This window comes from Hyperolius riggenbachi, chromosome 7, assembly GCF_040937935.1.
Source record: "Hyperolius riggenbachi isolate aHypRig1 chromosome 7, aHypRig1.pri, whole genome shotgun sequence".
Lineage (NCBI taxonomy): Eukaryota > Metazoa > Chordata > Amphibia > Anura > Hyperoliidae > Hyperolius > Hyperolius riggenbachi.
In genome coordinates this window covers 276,745,135-276,765,987 of record NC_090652.1, presented here as the reverse complement: position 1 = coordinate 276,765,987, position 20,853 = coordinate 276,745,135, and the positions used below count along the sequence as shown (strand labels likewise).

Here is a 20,853-nt window from a genome sequence, read left to right as displayed (position 1 = left end):
TTAGGAAAGCATTTTAATATGACATATTCTACAGAAGGTACCATGCTAATGTTTTCTTGATTGCGTCTGACCCTCTCCATCTCTGGAGTGATAGGAGTGGGGGTCCCTGTCCCCAAATCCTCTTTGTACAAAACCTACAGGTCACAAAGGTAAATTGGATTAGCTGAATGGATCATAACTCGCTGCACATCATCTGTTACTCTGGAAATCTTTTAACCTCTTTGGCGGTAACCCCAAGTCAGGCTCGGGGTGGAAAAATGAAGCTAGGAGCAATAGCCTGGTTTGGGGTAGCTGCCGTGAGGTATGGGACGCATCAAAGCGGCAGTTAGAACTCCCTTACCCTGGGATCCAGCCAGTCTCTTTCTTGTCCTTGTAGGCTCTCGATCCCTCGGGTGAGATCACCATAGGGGTAGAGTGCCACCCGGAGGGCAAGAGGGAGAATTGCAGTGCTGGATCCCGGGGAGGTGAGTCTGTGCAGGCGCTGCTGCAGATCTCTCAGTGGTATGATTTTTTTCTGCTTTTAGACCCTAAAATCAGGAAAGAATCATACCACCAGGGAGGTTAAAGAAGACTACAAATTAAGCTCACTAGACAGCAAACAAAAAAAAAAGAAGCTCTTTGCACAAAAATGTAAGTGCCTGTCTTCTCTCCCGTCTATTCTTGAAGATTATTGAAGAGTAAAGACCAGGAATGGAAAAACTACTGTGGTATCTATTGTTAAGATCGAGGACTTTCTTAAAGAAGAGTAAAACAATCTCTCATTTAATATGTTGGGATAAGGAAAGGAGCACCTTTTGCTTTAGACCCTGTAATTATTACTGTATATAGGACAACATCCATGAGACAAAGCTCAGTTCAGCTGCATTAGTTTGTCACCTTACACCTCAACATAGTGAAGACAGGGGGAATACTAATTCAGGGAGTAAGAAGAGGCATCTCTTTTTCTGCAGACTATGGCCTCAATTCACTAAGCTTATCTCCGGTATTTAATAACATTTCTAGAGTGGTCACCATGGTGATGAGGCATGTGGTATTCAGGAAGCATTTTACCTCAGGCAAACATAAAGTTAACTCTTCTGTCTTTAAGTTAACTCTTCAATCCTTAAAATAACTCCACAGTTAAAGACAGGCTGTTTATTAACTGCGTGTGAAAATAACTACAGAGGAGGTAAATTAACTACAGAGGAGGTAGCTTAAGGAATGAAGAGATAAGATAACTCTCTTACTGTGTGGGGGTAGGTTTTCTCTTGCCTTATTATCTCCAGCATGATCTTAGTGAATTGAGGCCTATGTCCATAGAGACCGAGAGTCCTAATACCTCTTTCCTATTGCCAGGCCTCACCCTGCTTTGCCTCTCTCCATCCACAAACAAAAATAATGCCAACATATGCACAGAGATGGCAGTAGGTGCCATACACATATCATATACTAGTTGTTCCTGTTACTGTCCACACCTTGGTGAACATGTACCCATTCACTGCCTACACATGCTCTGTACAGTAGGGATGGTCAATAAGATGCAAATAATTTCGAGGTGATGCAGGATTATGCAAATTTTGTATGCAAATGTATGCAGCTTTAAAATGGACCAATTGCATTTTACTTCAGTAGGATTTGATTGGTTCATGCTGCATACATTTACATACAACATTTGCATAAAGCTGCATCAACTCGAAATTATTTGCAACTCATTGACCATCCCTACGTAAGCAATATATGGTCCACCATATGGCAGAATTGAAAGGGTTATTAGCAAAGCATCCACAAAAGTAACAGATTCACATCCACATTAGTACTACGGATACTACTCTGGGCTACTAGTTTGGGTGGCATAATATAACGTAATTGCCTACACACACAGCTAACCAATTATGTATCCATGACTACAGCCTAATTTGAGATGCGCTGTGGTCAGTTCAGTGTGTGTGGCTGGACAATAAGGAACTATCAGTCTGAAACTGAGAACTCATACTGTATTTCTTCAAGTTGGAGAGTAAATTTTTGTTCAGCTATGAGTCTACACATTGTTTGAAAAACTAATTTTTTTTCACTGGTTTTTAAAGCAGTTAAAGGTTTTTGAATAGGGATGAGTGAGCACAGTTTCACGAGAAGTCCCGTCTGTGAAGGAGGAGGTATCAGGAGGATGGAGTGCAGCATGGAGCGCCACAGAAATAGAAATCTGAGGTTTAATTCATTTTAAAGGAAAAAAAATATTTATGAGCGGTTTTACCCATTCATAGTTTATGCCTCTTAGCCTGTCCTACAATCCACACATCCTTCTCCCCAGCCATCACCAGAGTTCCTTGCCCTTCTACATATCTGCACATATAAAAATATCTACCTAAATCTGGCCTTTAAAATGTTGGCAAATAAGTAACCCCAAAAGTGAACAATATTGAATCTCAAATCTGAAAACTTATAGACATTCTGTAATTCTGTAGAGATGAGTAATGGGGAAAGACTGAGAAAGCAAAAGTTAAGGGGGTCACATATTTTATATATTTACGTACCTAATTCTTGACTAATGAAAGTAATTATAGCAAGAGTATAAATATAAAACTTCAGAGAAAAGAAGGGAAAAAACAAACAAATATGAATAATCACAAACCAAAGATAATGGGTTTATAAGGATTCATTAGCAATATGTAAGTGCTTAACTACAGAAAATGGTCAACTGAAAGTTTAAGATTAGGGATATTTTAATAAAAAGTTGATTAAATGATTATATGATTTATTTAAAAAAAGATATGTGTTTCAAATGGATGATGCAAAAACAGTAAGTTTCATGAATAGGTTGTAAATTTGTTTAGTATAATAAGAAAAGTACTTTATACAGTTATTAAGATTTGGGATTCTGTTTTAGAAACATTTGAGATAGTGATATGGTTGGTAATTGGGGCTAGGCATAAGAGAGTTGATCATCTTGAAAATATAAATGTAGCTGTTACTATATTACATGGTTTACAGATGAATATGGAAGTAAATTAGACAAGCAATTAGGAATATTAATTAATCATTTAAGTTGTTGGTTTGGTAATGAACGAATCTTTGCGGAAAACCATAAAATGTAAAGAATGCATGTAGAATCATAGAAAGAGCAGAAGTTGTACTTTTAGAAGTATTATGCTCATACTTGAAACTTTCACAAGACCAAAATAAAACAAACATTTATAGTGCATAGAACATATCGAACAATAGGGGAAAAAAATCTATTTATTTAGTTGAATGAGAAGCAATTTGTTTGTAGATAAATTAGTAGTTTAGGAATTAGGAATGGAGATAAAGATTGGCAGTTATGAGAGAGATTGATCATCCCTACTAGGCAGGAGGGTAAACTGAATCACACTACAAGATGTTATCATTTAACATAAGGAGACAAATACTGAGATTAATTTACAGAAATGAAAAAAGGGCTACTTATCAAAAATGTAGTTTATTAATGAGATTCATATTCAGGTTATCATATTAAAAGGAATTTAAGTAGAATATTAGAGGGATCTTTTTAGTTTTGCAAATACCGAGCTAATATTCTCTTGATTGCGTTTTACTCTCTCCATCTCAGGAGTCACCGGTACCGGTGTTGCTGTCCCCATGTTTTCTTTGTACATAACCTGATGGTATAAGAAAGTACCCCAAATATTACTAACAACAAGTAAAAAAAAAAAAGATGAATTGTTAAAAACCAAAAACCCTTTTATTAGCAGTACTATACTTCAATCTATGCTTTTTTTATTATTATTATTAGAAGACTGACATTTTACAGCCTAGTAAATGTTATAGTGTGTAGCTTATTGAAGGGTTTATTAAGAATTCTGTTAATGGAATTATTCAGAATTATAAGGAAGTATATAAGTTAATAAACGTATAAACAAAAATCATCATAGGCAATCATAAAAATGACCAGTGATGGTTATGATGTCATATTTTTAGAATTTTGTTATTAGAGGGAGGTGTGTAAACCAAGACTCAGATATGAAAATACCATGCTAATGTTCTCTTGGTTGCGTTTGACCCTCTCCATTTCTGGAGTCTTGGGGGTTTGGATTCCCTGCCCCAAGCTTTCCTTGTATAAAACCTGGAGACACAAAAAAGCACTCAAATAGCACCAGTAACTATGCTCAGTATTAAATTTAGACTTACAATAAGATACCTGGATGTTGCGTACTCTGGTGATATGCCCATTCCTATGTTCTATTAGGTTAGGTTCCGATTACTACTTAAAGCAGAACTCCAAGTTTATGTTTTAAATGGACTTTGTGTAGATACAACAGTGTTTTACAAATGAATATTGTTTTTTTAACTGCCACCAACATTTTAATAAAATAAACAAAATAAGACAAATACAATGTACCCACCATTTCTGCACTACTTGTGTGGGCAACCTATACCCAAGTCCAGCAGTTTAAGCAACATGAGCTGGGTCTCCACACCAACCACTCAGTGTAATAAATGGGTGCCCACCCACCAAGTTGACATTTTCCATTTAGTAGCCACATTTCAAGTAGAGTTTATGGTACTACCATACCAATTTGAATTTTGAAACTAGTGCATGTATGGGTATTTCAAATGCCGTCCAAAGTTGTCCTTTTAGAAAAAAAATGGTTGCTAATTTATACAAACCATTCCCATTATATACTGAGCAATACAGAAGAATATGTGCATTGTAATACTGTATTCCATCAATTGTGTGCGTGCATGAGTGCGTGCGTGAACAGCTACATTAACACACTGTACTATAGACAGGTCCTGCGAAACGTATAATCCTTTCTGCTGTCAAATAAAATAAAACCAATTTCTATACCTTCAGTCTGAGGTAAAACTGTTCTCATCTCCCCCCGGGGTTGACCCCTGTGATATTTATCTTGGAGGGTCCTTTGGTGTTCTTTTTTGTTTTTTTTTTGGAGTGTGATCCAACTCATCATGGAGAAGATCTCCTATCTGCATGGAGACAGTATTCTCCACTTGCCTGATGCTGAGCTTTCCCTACAGCAACCCAGTTTTTTAAGTAGTATTTGTCTCACTTGTTATCTTATTGCAGAAAAAAAGGAACAGGGAATGCCAGGAGCACCAAATAGTGTACTATTTGGTGCTCCTGGTGTTCCCTGTTCCTTTTTTTCTCTCCCGGTCCCTGAGGTTTGTGATCCGAATTACTTCCACTGAATAATCTTTGTTGTTTGTAATTCTGGTGACTTTTTTTCCCTTTAGTCTTAAAAGCTGAAAATTATGACATCTCAACTATAATTTTGCAGATCTTTTATTATTGTACTAGTAGACCTAAGCCCATTTAAAAACGGGCTCTAGGTCTGTGTTCCTGGGCGCGTGCGTGCCCGCCACCCGCCGCATACGCGCCCGCCACCGGGAGTGCGCATGGCCGCTCACCTGCCGCCGCCCCTCTCACCCTCGCCGCACGCGACCGCCGCACATCTGGCCGCTTGCTCACCTCCCTGGGCCCGTCCCCGGCCTCTTGTCTCTGGGTCCGTGCTGGCCAAAAGCACGGACAACGCTACACAGAGTTAGGAGGCACGGACACAGGGGTTTTATTATAGAGGATACTGTTTTACCAATAGTGTTCTTTTTGGGGTCACTAAATAAACAACCTAGCGAATCATCAGTTTCCAGGACACATTAACTTAAATAGCGTGGGTAGAGGGCGATAATCATATCCTATACTACAAATGCCGTAGTAGGAGGAGGAACGTTCACACTTACAAGAATTGGTGGCATTAGGAATTTGGGCAACTAGAACCAGTAGGTAGATCTCCAAACGAATAGGAAACATTCATTTGTAATATTTTATAATTACCTATTTTTATTTTTTACCAAAAAAAATCTGCTTTTACAACCAAACCTCACAAATGAATTAAACAAACAAAGAAAAAAAAACACAGTTTATCAAATTTAGGTATGAAATAGAAGAAGTACAGACCACCAGTGTACACAAACCATAAAAGAAGACAGGTGTTTCTATGCTTGATACTTGAGTCGGCATGATCAATACGATGAAAATTTAATGCAAGGAAAAATAATTTGCATGTAAAGGTTATGCATCTTGAACTTGGGCCAAGAAAAACTGACAGGAAGTTATTGTGATTGGTCCAATTTCAAGCTGCATATAATTTACATTAAATTTGAATGCAAGGAGAAATGCATTGATCATCCCTACCCACATGTGTTTAAATATGGCTGTGGTAAGAACATTAGAGTTCAAACTCCTGAGCATTGTGATGGGAGAATATAAATAGAGGAAATAAATACATTTTCAATACAATGCTACCGTATATACCGGCGTATAAGACATCTTTTTAACCCCTAAAAATGTTCTGTAAAGTCGGGGGTCGTCTTATACGCCGGGTGTCAGTTTTTCAGCGTGAGGCGCTGCTGGGTGCCGGGTGCCATGCAGAGTTATAAATTACCTGATGCTGCACTGTGCCCTGAAAAGAAACATAGATTGCGGTGTTTTTGAAAAAAAATCCCTGTATTACCTTATTCCGATCAGCCGCTCATGCGGCTAGCAGCGCAGCTTCCGGGGTGACCTGACTGGTGACGTGTGCGCTCCACGATACATCTCGGCAATCTCTTCATGCGTGAGTGCATACGTCACCAGTCAGGCGACGCTGGAAGCCGCTCTGCTAACCGCGCGAGCGGCTGCTCACAAGAGGATATTACAAGGGTTTTGTTGTTTTAAACGGAGAGCGTGATCTATGTCACTTTTCAGCATGACACATTGCAGCATCAGGTAATTTAAAGCTCCGCATGACACCCGGCATCCGCACAGTGAACTGGGTAGTCTTATACGGCAAGTATATGCCAAAGTTTTTATTTTAACTAGAAAAGTTGGGGGGTCGTCTTGTACGCCGGGTCGCCTTGTACGCCGGTATATACGGTATTTATATTTTCATTACATCTTCCAAATTCAAGTTTGAGTGCAAACTTGTTACATTCATGAGAGTGGAGAGTACACATTTCTCTTGTGCACCGTGTGAAGTGGTTGGTGTGCAACTACTATATGATCATCTATGCAGTCAAAGGTGATATTCAAGCAGCTTTCTGCCCTTTTGACATAGAGGAATTTTTATCACCCCTATTATGGAAACATACACAAAATGTCACTAATCTTCATGCTTTACTGCTTATGGTGCCCATACATAGTACAATTTTTACATTTTTCCGATTACATAATATCGTTCGATTATTCCGTTAGAACTAATATAATGATTTTTTCCCCCCACTTTTCCAATCTGATTTTTATTGAAAAACGGGATAATCGTTCGTTTTTCTTGATTGAATACAAATATTTTATTTGTCTTTCATTCGATTTGATCGTTTTGGCTGAATAAATGGGAAAAGCTAACGTTTTTATTGTACCATGTATGGCCACCATTACCGTGACTTTCAGAGCTATCCATCACCATGAGTTACTTGCAATTTTTTTCCAGCTGAGAAAAATTGAGAATTATCTGGAATAGGCAATTATCACATAACTGCACCCTCATGCTTGCTATGGATGACTATATCTGGGCACACTGCTGTAGGTACCTGGTTCTCCTCACTCTTCATAATTTAAAGGCTAGATCACATGCTATCAATATAATGCTAATTTCCCTAGTTAGAAAGGGCAGAATGAAGGGTGGATAGAGGCCATGTGGCTTCTGTTTAACCTGACATTTGAGTTTTTTCTTTACTTCAACCCTTAAAAAATGGCTGGCAGTAAGCAGTGGGAGGTGGGACTGTTTAAGACTTTAGATCTTGTTTTTGAGAATTTAGGTACCCTATACCATTTCACTAATGACATCATCATGTTGCCCTCACAATAATTTCAATATGGTGACTGGTCCCAATACTTCATCTTGAAACTTTGTGCACAACTTTGTAATATATTTTGTTGAAAGTTATGTGCATTATTAAGGTCATTGACATGGAAAAAATACATTATATACAGTTTTGTATACTAATTTATGACAAAAAAGTATATTAAACTAATCTGCTAAAATGCAGTTAGGAAAACATTTAGACACAAAGTCAAGAGGATAAGGGAAATGGGAAATTGTGGTGGAAGGTAACTAAGTTAGTTGTGTAATTAATAAACTGTTATTGTCATTTCAAAGTTTCTGTTCACTTACATACAAAATTCTACACATCTAAAATGGATTATAGACAATGAGGCATAAAAGTAGTTCAGTCATTAGATAAGAGGTGAGGGTGGGGAGGTCTCTTTAGTAAAGAAGGGGCATTAAGGAACACTGCCAAGCACAGACTGAAATAGAAAAATGATCAGCTACTACCGAGCTGATGTTCTTCTGTGTCTCCTTTACGCGTTTCACTTCTGGGAGGTCAGATATTGGGATTCCTGTTCCAATAGCTTCCTTGTACTTAATCTATGAAATCACACACAGTGGAAAGACAAAAAAAATGATGCACATTTAGCACATAAGACAGTTCCATACATGACTGCATGTATGTCCATACATAGATGTTGGTAGTGTAAGAAGGCTGTGTGGCGTAAGAAGATTATGTACTGATCTTGAAGCTTAAGAAGTGCTACCTACATCATCACGGAAGGTCTATGGAGTCCATGAACGCTCAGCCTACTACTTCATTAAAATCAGTAACATTATTAATAATGAAGGTTGTGAGTTAATATTATGTGTGAATTAAATTATACTGGAGAATACCCGGGTGACCCAAAACCACTAGGAAGGTATAGGGGACAAAAAAAGACCAAAAATCCCTCCTACTGAAAAGCAATGCTTGGTGTGATTCGCCTTCTTAAATCAGAAGGAATTTCACAAATACCTTCTGTTTTAAGAAGGAAAAAAACGCCAAGAACCATGACCTTTCAATTTTATGGCAACCAGTGACATTAGGGAATAAAAATGAAACAGGGCAGGACTACGGTCTTAATTATTAAGAATGTCACTGCTACCAGATCAGAATCCATTTATTTCGCCAAGTAAGTTTGGCTAAAGCTATCCTTTTGATCTTTACAGGTGATAAGGTTGTAAATGATTGAACTTAACCACCTCAGCATTCCTTTCTGTCTTTAAAAGTGCATACACATGCACTGTTAGTGTTACTAGCAAGGATCAAGCTCGATCCTTGGAGTGACACTGCGGGCAACAAGAGGTATACATACATGTCAATTGATTATGCTGGAGCCATGTGTCCTGTTTCTAGGGGATAGGAGGGACGACGATGCAGAATATGATAGGGAGGCTTCCAGTGAGCGCAGTTAGCACACAAACAATGCCCTTGATCATGTGTGTCATTTAGAGAAATGTCCCGAAGGGCTGCCATAATTAATTTGTGTCTAGCATTTGTACAAGGCTTAACAGTGGTTTCTTGAGCCACTGCAGATTTCTGAAGTCAGATCAAAATCATTTGACCGCAGACTCAGTTTCCTAACCTTCACCCCACTCCGTGTACGTGTGACCACTGCCTGTTGTCAACACAGATGCAGAGAGCTAGGGATCATGGTCTGCATGTTAGGAGGGCAACAGCTGAAGAAGTAACTGAGACAGGAAAGGGTATGGATGGACTTCCATAAAAATTAAGTAAAATTGAATTCAGGGACCGGCTTGGGTGGGTGACAACTGCTGAGGTTGAAAAGCTGCATAGTATACAGTCTTACCACCAGTTACATATGTAAGGATCCACTACAGAATAACCTTAATGTACAGACAGTTTCTATTAAAAGGCATATTATTCAGGTGAATAAAGAAACATTAGCAGCTATTTTTATTTACTAGGATGCTTAATTTACTCTAGAAATTAAATAGGGTGTAAATTAAAATACTTTACAAGTGTATTTTTGTCTACATAATTCAAGCTTCATATTGAAACCAAATTAGAAAATCATTATAAGATACTGTATATTGTTAGCACTATTTGTGTTAATAATAAGTAATATTATTTTAGACTGTTTTAAATATTATAATAATTAATGTAAATTGCCATTAAAAAATAACCATATTTTTGTACATTTTTGTACATAGAATCTGTTTTTTTTTCTTTTGAGCTCTGTATCTTAGTAAGAAAGAAACTGTTAGGCCAAGTAATGATATTTAATGAGCTATTAGGTTGGGAAAATTAGAAAGCTAATTATTAAAGCACTACAAATATTTATTATTTTCTTTGTACCGTGCTAATGGCATCCTGTGTTCTTTTAATTCTTTCCATTTCTGGGGTGTGACCAATAGCTGTTCCCGTTCCAACTTCATCTTTGTACAGAATCTTGTAAGTCAGAATCAAAGTGACAGGTTAACAAACAAAAACCTACTATTGTTGTAAGGCTCGTAATTAGTGAATGTTGCAACCGAGTCTTCCTGGATCTGGAAGAATAAAAGTTGGATGCTCTCTCTAAATTTCATCATAACAGCTGGAATTGTGTTGAGTGGTTAACTTTTTCTTTTTGATATCCTTTGGCTTGAAGTAATTTTTTTATAAGACAGTGGCATAGCAATAGGGGTTGTAGAGGCTGAACTTGAGAGTCCCTCATGGAGCACTCTTCTTTGCTACATTAGTTCTTTATTGGTGCTTTAGTGGCAATCAGTATCTACCTCTGCTTTGAATAGCAGTTTTTATTAGGAAACAATTGATTTTCCTCTAACACCCTCCGTGGTTGTCCTCAGTCTCAGAAAGTTGGTTTTAGTAATCTGCATCATGTGATTATAACACATACAGTGCTGCGGGAGCCTCCTGTAAAATTGCATTAGGGCCAATTGGCTCTTTAGCTACAAATCAGGTCATCACAGCGCCTGATCCACACTGAATAGTGACTGATTTGGGCACCGCCATAGACCGTAATGTTAATTACGGGGCCATATTGGTGCAAGGGGATTTCCTATGAACTCACTGGCAATAGCCAGAACCCGAATTACGTGCCCCCCGAGTTACTACAACTCAACTGGGGAACAGTATTTAATGTGGACAGAAGATTCAGCGGAAGCAGGGTGAGCTGTCTTTCGGCTTCACCCTGTGCCCAGCTGACATTGACAGGATTATATATACTCCTGTAGCTATGCCTCTGATTTAAGATGAAAATCCTGTTAGATTATTAAATAAGATATCTGGGCAAAAAAGAAAACTGTAGGGACACAATATGACGATACTCAACTCTCTAGAAAGGCTGCAGATGATCCACAGTCGTCTCCTATAAAACAAAACTCTCTTATCCTACAATGTAAAAGGAGTGCCAGGTTCTGCTAACTTGGGGAGTGAGATGCAGCAATCTTCTTGAAAGATGAGTTGGAGAGGAAGAGATATTCCAAGTAATGAAGAAACAGACATAGGACCATCAAGAGCCTTAGGAGAAAGGTGAGTATGAAGTTTTCTCCCTAGAGGAATTTTTGAATAGTGCCTGAGGTTGTGCTTTAGAATAAAGAACACTTGACAAAGTGTTTAAAATACTGTGCGTGTAATGTGCCTAACAGGAACACAACATAAACACTGGCAAAGACAATACAACCACGAAAAACTAAAAGAGTTAGGATTACTTCTAATTAAGTGTACTTAAAATGGGACTCTACTCAATAATGCAGTATACTTGCATTGTTTATTTCACCTCCTTTTTAAGATACAAGCATGTCACCTCCATCCTTTATAGTACAGTATTGTTAAAAAAAAATATAAAAAAAAAGCTGTGGTCTGTGCTCATGTCTGCTTGAATCATGTCTTGTGAAACTGTCCCCACTGCTTCTATTTTATTTATTTATTTATTTGTTGTATTTATAAAGCGCCAACATATTACGCAGCGCTGGACATTAATTTAGGTTACAGACAATATTTAGGGGTGACAAACAGCAATATGACAATACAGGAATACAAGAAAACCAGATCACACAGCACAGTATGAGTACAAGGTAATGCTTAGTCACTGGATGGGAGCATGGAGATTAGGCAAGTTAGGTTCACTCAAATGCATAGCATGGGTGCACAGTAATAGAGGTGCATGATCAGGTAGGACACAAAAGGAGTGAGGACCCTGCCCAAAGGCTTACAATCTAGAGGGAGAGGTAGGGACACGAGAGGTAGGGGACCAGAGTTCGGCTGTGGGTTTAGAGCAATTGTGAGGGGTGGTAGGCAAGAGTGAAAAGGTGAGTTTTGAGGGCCTTCTTGAAGGTGTTGAAGGAGGGGGCTGCCCTAATGGGTGGAGGTAGGGAGTTCCATAGTGTCGGAGCGGCTCTTGAGAAGTCTTGGAGGCGTGCATGGGACTGGGTGATGCGGGGGACGGTCAGGCGAAGTTCATTGGAGGAGCGGAGTGAGCGGCTTGGTGTGTATCTCTGAGTAAGATCAGAAATGTAGGTTGGACAGGTTTTGTGGATGGATTTGTAGGTCAGACACAATATCTTGAATCTGATTCTGGACTGGATAGGAAGCCAGTGGAGGGATTCACGGAGGGGAGCCGCCCTGGTGGAGCGATGGGAGGAGTGGATAATTCTGGCAGCCGCATTCATGATGGACTGCAGTGGGGCTATTCGGGTCTTAGGGAGTCCAGACAGAAGGGCATTGCAGTAGTCGAGGCGGGAAATTATGAGGGCATGGATGAGGAGTTTGGTGGTGGCAGGGGTCAGGAAAGGGCGAATCTTACAGATGTTACGAAGGTGGAAGTTGCAGGACTTTGTGAGGTTTTGGATGTGGGGAGTGAAGGAGAGTGCGGAGTCCAGGGTGACACCCAGACAGCGGGCTTGAGAGGTAGGGTGAATAGTAGTGTGGTTAACAGTGACCTGCACATCTGGGAGGTCCAGGGATGACCGGGGTGGGAAGATCATAAATTCCGTTTTGTCTAGATTTAGTTTTAGGAACCTAGCGGACATCCAGGAGGAGATGGCAGATAGGCAGGAGGAGACCTTGTCCATGGTAGTGGTGGATATGTCAGGGGTGTGGAGATAGATTTGGGTGTCATCTGCATACAGATGATAGTTAAAACCCATGGAGGAGATAACCTTGCCAATGGAGGATGTGTATAGGGAGAACAGTAGGGGGCCAAGGACCGAGCCTTGGGGGACTCCCACTGAGAGGTGGTTGGGGGTGGACGAGGACTCATTGAAGGAGGTCGTGAAGGAGCGGTTGGAGAGGTAGGATGAAAGCCAGGTCAGGGCGAGATCGTGAATGCCCATGGATTGGAGGGACTGGAGGAGTAGGGGATGATCTACTGTATCAAAAGCTGCTGATGGAAATTGACTATCAACACAAGTTTCTTCTACCATAGTCCCAGTTATAAATGCAAACACAAAACAAAAGGATACTGACTGCTAATAATTAATTTTTCAATATAAATACTGATAGTGATAAGACTGTATTTTAGAACAGAACTGTAATCAGTGTCACAAGTATACTGCATTATTCAGCTCTGTATTGTAAGTTACTTTTGGTACTCTTAAGGATAACTACACAAACACTCCATAATAACAAAGTAAAGTCAACAAAAAGACACATACAGGGCACGAAGGACAATTTTGATCAGACCCCAAAAGTATAATGTAATATTACTATTTATAACCTAATGTGATTGGTTGAAGAGGTGCTTATGTACTGCAGGCAAAGAAAGCAGTAGCTTATGTTATCAGTGGCAGTTAATGTTAGCTTGCGCTAAACTATCCTAAGTTAGGCTAGTTTTTTGTATTATGGTTAGAATTTTGTTGAAATAAATGTTAAAAAAATAATGCTAAAAAAAAAAATGTACCGAGCTGAAATTCTTTTGATTTTCCTTAACACGCAAAATTTCTGGCGTGTCTTTAACCACTGTCACTTTCCCTTTACTTTGTTTTAGGTCGCCCTGGTACTGAAGCTATAAGAAAAAGTAGAAAGCATTAAAATTCATGTGAAAAGAAACACAGTTTATGACTACTTTGAGAAGTGTATGACTATTCTGTGGCTGTCAGATGAAGATCGAGATCAAAATCAGAACAATTAAATTTTACAGACTTAACAGGATTTTAAACAAAGTATTCTCATCTTAAGAAAATACTTTTAAATAAAAACAAAACACTATTACATTTAAGTCGGAACAGTGAAGAAATTGACACAAATATATCACGCTTCACCAAACTACAACCATTTGCAGTCAAATTTAGCAACAAAGGATGAACAAGTGACCACGGTTGACAGATAGCAAACAGATCTACAGGAAAATTGACTTACCTCTTAGTTTAGGCCCTCTGATGACTGGAACAGTGACAGGCCCTAACTGGTTTCTCTAAAAGCATGCACTATATTTTCATTTCAGTAAAAAAATGGAATTTATTTAATCAGATTACCATGTACATACTAAGGGTCTAAAACTGGTCACATTGGTCCACTCTTGGATATTTGGTGAAGAAATGTAAATGTAATGGTCTTAAAAAGTTTAACATGGTTAGTTTACAAAAAAAAGGAGACATTAGAAATTGGTGATTTTGAATTAGGAAATTATAACAAGTCTATTGCCTTGAAAGTGCTCAACATTAAAAAAAATAAATAAATAAATAACACATTGAAAATATTCTGGATTCCTGATCAAAAAGCTTGGCATTAGAGATAAATAAAAGGTCATTTTTTTTAAAGTGTTATTTAGGAAGATAGGCAAAGAGATGCTATAATTGCAAAATTAAAATTGAACATTCTCCGATATCTCATTCTTTGTAAACTGATGCCTAGAAATAGACTCTAATACCAATGTAAGAGTTGAGGGCTTCAGTATATAAGATTTTCTTCATCTTTCTTTTATAAACAATTCAGTAGAAGCATACACTCTGCTGGCAAGAAATCTGATAAGGAATACATGACTTACAGTGCTAAAGTTCTTCTGGTTCTCACGAACTCTTTGCATTTCCGGTGTGTCTACCACGGGCACATAATAAGACATAGTTCTTTCAGCCTCCTCCTTGTATTTTTTCTGTGTAGTATGAAGAATAAGAAAAAATGATGAGTACAAATCACAACAATAGATACAACATTGAGAAAATAATACACAATTATATTATAATAGACAACTTCAAGTAAAAAGAAATGAAGCCCTACACATTGTTGGTATCATAAGGTGGTGGCTGTGGATATTATTTCCCTTCCTTGCCATTGGTAGCCACCTTAACCTCTTGAGGACCATGGTGGTAAACCCCCCTAGTGACCACCCTAATTTTACATTAATTGGCCACTGCAGCTTTAAGGCCAAGCTGCAGGGCCGTATACCTCTGCACACAAGTGATCTCCCCCCCCTTCTCTCCCCACCAACAGAGCTCTCTGTTGGTGAGGTCTGATCGCCCCCCCTGTGTTTATTTTTTTTTTAAATAAATATTTGTTTGTTTTTTTTTTAAATATTTTTGGACATTTTCTTTTATTTTTTTTTTCTAAATCCCCTCCCTCCCCCTAGCCGGCCAATCACGGCGATCGGCTGTCATAGGCTTCTGCCTATGAGAGCCGATCGCTCTCTTGTCCCCCATGGGGACAGCCGTGTCACACGGCTGTCCCCAGTGCAGCGCTGCTGCTGATCGCAGCGCTGCACATGTAAATACACGGCGGTTTCGCCGTGTAACAGTCTCCCGAGCGGCAATCGCCGCTCGGAGACTGAAGGCGGAGCTCGGCTCCGCCCACCAAGTGGGAGATGCGCGCGCATCGTGCGCGCGATCTCCCGTAAACTGCTGCCCCAGGACTTTACGCCAATTGGCGTTAGCTGGTCCTGGGGCTGCCGCCGCGGCCACGCCTACTGGCGTGACGCGGGCGGCAAGCGGTTAAACATGATTGTATTTACTCATGGAAATTGAAATATCTCTGTGTAAGTACTATGCATTTGCATAGCTCCATAACAGTCATGTGTCCATGCATCACTTGTGAGGGTGCACTTGTTGATTAGGTTCCTCTTTTATAGTTTTGTGAGCTTAATTATTTAAATTCACATACATTGAAAAGAATTCAATGAATTTGGATATTGTAGTAATGAGTATCTTCAGTGAAGATGTTGATAAATTTCATGTACAATAAATAATAATAATAATAATGTAAAAGTAAAGAGCATTAAGCTGCATAATGTTCCAGTGGAAGTAATGGGTTTTGAGCTTTTAGGGTTGTTTTATGCTATATGTGATTTTGCTGTGTTTTCAAAATTGCAGGAGCCTTTTTATACTAGAGTGATCCAATTTTGCCTGATCGTGAAAGTCCCGTATGCTGCATTTTTTCTGCTTTTCTCCTTGTATTCTTAGCATCCAGTGAAAACGACAAAATGCAATTGCAGGAAAATCATAAAATTGCATTTTGCGATATGCAGTATACAATAGCCCTCAGCTTTTATCATTGCGCCATTGTGCCAAGGTTGTGTTTGACCACTTAAACCCACAGGGTTGAGATTTTTTTTGCATGTGAGCAACTTTCACCTCCCATTCATTTGCCAATAACTTTATCACTACTCATCACAATGAATTGATCTATATCTTGTTTTTTCCGCCACCAATTAGGCTTTCTTTGGGTGATACATTTATTGCTGAGAATGAATTTATTCTACATCCATTTTAACGGGAATATTAAGAAAGAAATGGAAAAAAAATCATTATTTCTCAGCTTTTGGCCATTATAGTTTGAAATTAATATATGCTACCATAATTAAAACCCATGTACTTTATTTGTCCCACTTATTACACCATTTAAATTATGTCCCTATCACAATGTATGGCGCCGATATTTTATTTGGAAATAAAGGTGCATTTTTTCAATTTGCGTCCATCACTATTTAAAAGCCCATAATTTAATAAATTATGTTGATATATGCCTTTGACGTGCATATTTAAAAAGTTCAGACCCTTAGGTAAATTTTTTATTATTATTATTATTGTAATTTTTTTTATTATTAAAAATTTTATTTGGGTATTTTTTAATGTGGGAGGTAAACAGCTAATTTTAAATGTTAAAAAAATGTATTCATTTAATAGAAAGTGGTTGTGGGTGTAGTTTTACAGTCAAAAAGTCCTGGGAGCGATCGTTCTCGCTCCCAGGAAGAAGAATGAAGACCAGGAACTTTTTGAACTTAGAAAAACTGCAGCTCTGAAGAGACGCTGTCGGCTTTTCTCCGGGGGGCTTCAATCAGTGAAAGGGTTCTATAATCCCTTTCACTGATCGCTGGGCTAACGGGCGGTGGCGGAAGCGCGCGCAGCCTAACTAGATGAGAATTTTCGTCCAGTTAGGCTTAAGTGGTTAAAGATTTACATCTAAATATTTACTTACCTGGCTGGAAAGATTCTTGACTTGTTGAGCGTGGATGATTTCTGGTGTATCTACAACGGTTGTATAATTGGCCTTCTCCATTTCTGCAGACTGTTTGTATTTTACCTAATGAAAGCATAACACAATTTCAGACAAGCTGCAAGTTTTTGAATTAGCTGTGATTTGAATTTAGGCATTACCAAATCATGCTTGAAAAATATTTTTTAAAATAGTTCCTGCTGCTTCTACAGATGTAAATCAACTTTCTACACTTATTATCATCCTTCTGCTCAAGCTAACATGGCGTATGGAAGTACAGGCTTCTGAATACTAAATGCAAACACTTTATGGTTTTATTGTGTAATCAGTGTTACATTCACATAGGAATTTACTGTTAAAACTAGAAAGGGAGGGCACAGACTGAACTCTGAGAAGACTGCCGCCTATAGTAGTGACAGTCTGTGGCATAGGAAGTGGCCAGTGTCTGTACTTCTGACCAGGTGATTTAACAGTGATGTGTTTGACATCAGCTTATCAAGGAGCATCTACACAGTCTCAAGCTCTACTATCGGCTGCTGCTCAGTCTTACTCAGAACTGAGAAAACATTTGTACCCAGAGTGGAGTTTTTAATAAAAAAAAATGCTTTGGATATCAGTGAAATATATTTAAAGTGTACCTTAATACTTATCTGGGGCTTCGTCCAGCCAAATGTGGTCCATGGGCTCTCTTGCCGCTCCGTTCTCCCATGGTCATCTCCACTATTTAGGCCAGTCATGCACTTCTGTGCATGTGTCACCTGACCGCTCTCCCGTGGCTAGGAGCATTCCGTGCCTGCGCAGTACTACTGCCCAGGTGCAGAATGCTCCCAGCCATGGGAATGCAATGTGAACCTCTGACAGGTTCATTCTAACCATGCACTGCTCTTATTCCTTATGTGAAATATTATTTGCTCCGGACTTTATCCCCTACCTGGCTTGCAATATCGGTGGCATTCTTTGCTCTCTGGAAGTCTGGCGTTTCCAAGGCCAAAGATGTTAGACCTCTTCCTTTAATTTCTAATTCCAGCGTTTTCTTGTACTCTTTCTGTAATGGAGACAAATACATACATGGTGACGTTGTTGGTTTTTATTATTTGTAGCCTGTCCAATTGAAAAATGCAGATAATAATTTCAGTCAGTAGGTATCTGAAAGTAAACAGTACAGGTACAAATGCACATATAATTATTGTCCTCAGTAGGGATCGGGACTAAATCCCTTAGGGCCGGTTTCCATTACAAAGTGATGCGAATGCTGCTACCTAGCCGCATCGCATCCCTTCCGCCGCCGGCCGCATCACTTCCGCATCTCCCGATGCGGAAGTCAATAGAGGAGATAGGACTCGGCTGCAAGCGGATGCGGCCGTGCGAGAATCTGCAGCATGCTGCAGATTCTCGGATCGCTCCGCACTGCTCCGCACATCATGCATGCAGTGGAAACTCTTCCATTGTCGTGCATGTGTTTCAGCATACACGCGGTGCGATGCGGCTATGTAGCCGCATCGCACCTCTCCTAGTGGAAACAGGCCCCTAAGAAATAGTTCTGGCTGAGATTTATACATACGGGTCGCTAGCCTAGAGGGATTCTGTTGCTATGGAAAGGGGCGGAGGGACAACGGCACAGCACATGACAGAGTGGCAGGGGTATCAATGAGAACTGAAATGATCTCTCATTGACATACCAAGGCCACCATACACATGCTAGATTATTGGCACAGGTAGCCCAAACCAGCTGCCTCAGCTGAGAATTTTCTAGTGTGTGTATGAGGCTTGAGTGGCAGGAGGGTACCAATTTCAATGTCTGGTTCAAATAATGGAATAAAGCTTGGTATAAGATAAATAGTGATTGATTCCTACACCATGCTAGTGCTTATTACAATTCTGCTGAAATCTATTGAGATCTTCTAACGCCTCCAATCACTCTTTCCTTTAATAAACTGTCCAGAGTCGACAGAAAGTGAATAGATCAGATAATTTGGGGGCAGTAGATGTCTGGCAGATTCAATCAGAGTGACCAAATCAAAAAAGTGTGAATAGTGTGTGCTTAGCTTAACAGGAAGTTTAAGTGAGAGTGATATGAAGGCGATATTTATTTTCATTTAAACAATACAAATTGCCTGGCTTTCCTGTTGATCATCAATCAACCTCTAATACTTTTAGGTATATATACTGAAATAGGAAGCATATCAGGTTTTCTGACTGAAGTCTGACAGAATTAGCCTCATGCGTATTTCAGGTGTGTGATTCAGACACTGTTGATGCTAGAAAGATCAGCAGGACAGCCAGGCAACTAAATTGTTTAAAAAGAAATAAAAATGGCAGCTTCCATATGCCTCTCACTTCAATTTCCCTTTAAGTCCTCAATGGATCTGTGCTCACAGTGAAACAAAAGCATTCCAGCAATGAACTATACAGAGTCTGGGCACTGGATTCAATATATCTTTAGACACTATTATTTCCTTGGTTTAAAATCCATCACAACAATCAGAAAGCAAGTGCTGACTAACTTCATGGATTTAGTGTTCAGAATCTCTCACTCATAATTTATTGGCACACAAACCTGTTTCACGTGTTTATGGTGGCAAATCACATGGCTATCACGTGTCTATCAAATGTCTATGGTAGCAAATGCGATAAGGAAATGTGAAAGCTTGTGGTGTTAGTACATCGCAGCAATGCATATGAATGGGAGCCTGTTCAAGATTTTTTTAAATAATATGCATACCTCATTTAAAATGTGTGTGGCATTCTTGGCTCTTATCAGCTCGGGAGTTTCCTCCAGTGCTGTCAGGCCTCGTCCTTTGATGGTGTCATCCAGATCCTTCCTGTACTCTTTCTAAATTTCCAGTAGATAAAGGTAGTTTAGGTACAGCCAACAACATATTTAAAATGATGTGGGAAGAGAACAATGAAACAAAAAACAAAGTCATTGAAACAACACAAGCTGCACCATAAACACTTAAAACACAAAAATATGAATTACAATACAATCATGATTTAACTGTATTGCATTCATAGAAAAGTGAAAATTTAAAGCAAGACAATAACATGAGCCCGGAAACATTTTACTGAATACATTAAAGAAAGAGTTGTGAAGATTAAGTGGAACGTTAATGGAACATGTATAATCACTAGCATAAAAATAATAAACGTACACAGAATATACATAAACCTAACAAGTACACAACAAAAATATGACAAATAAAACACAAAACATTAAATTTAAAAAGAAAGGGATTTAGCAAAAATTAGTGTTATTATTTTGAATTGAAATAATGAAAGAGCGGATGCTACCTCGCTTGCTATTTTTGTAGCATATCTGACATGTAACAATGATGGTGTAACCTCCAAACCCGTAAGGTTTCTGCCCTTAATACATTCTTCCAAGTCTTTCTTATATTCTTTCTAATAGAGGCAGGAAGAAAAATATCAAAAAATTATGTTAACATGCAAATTCTTGATCTTGCAGTACAATGGGGACTATCAAGCCTACAGTATGGTCTAAGTAGGAATTACATTACAAACATTGTGATTATGTCAGGGTTTAAAAGGAAAGTACAGCAAATTTTCTATTTTTGTTACATTTATTTATCAGCTTTTTATTTATTTTAGTTTTTTTTTCTATTAGGAAAATATGTAAAATTACACATT

The 20,853-nt window shown here is 38.8% G+C and overlaps 1 protein-coding gene across 16 annotated transcripts in view; it reads right to left on the bottom strand.

The window, feature by feature from the left end:
• Window positions 1-20,853, bottom strand: part of NEB (nebulin) — a 321,375-nt gene that overhangs the window by 23,100 nt on the left and 277,422 nt on the right. For 8 of the 16 annotated variants that reach the window (XM_068245793.1, XM_068245801.1, XM_068245799.1 and 5 more), the window contains 11 exons: window positions 20,497-20,607; window positions 19,928-20,038; window positions 18,137-18,250; window positions 17,188-17,292; window positions 14,768-14,872; window positions 13,682-13,786; window positions 10,138-10,230; window positions 8,283-8,375; window positions 3,983-4,075; window positions 3,519-3,611; window positions 42-134 (listed from right to left, as the gene is read on the bottom strand). In XM_068245793.1, coding sequence (XP_068101894.1) covers window positions 42-134; window positions 3,519-3,611; window positions 3,983-4,075; window positions 8,283-8,375; window positions 10,138-10,230; window positions 13,682-13,786; window positions 14,768-14,872; window positions 17,188-17,292; window positions 18,137-18,250; window positions 19,928-20,038; window positions 20,497-20,607 — 1,116 coding nt within the window. The remainder of the gene's footprint in view (window positions 1-41; window positions 135-3,518; window positions 3,612-3,982; window positions 4,076-8,282; window positions 8,376-10,137; window positions 10,231-13,681; window positions 13,787-14,767; window positions 14,873-17,187; window positions 17,293-18,136; window positions 18,251-19,927; window positions 20,039-20,496; window positions 20,608-20,853) is intronic. The other 8 variants (XM_068245803.1, XM_068245805.1, XM_068245797.1 and 5 more) reach the window with 7 other exon arrangements.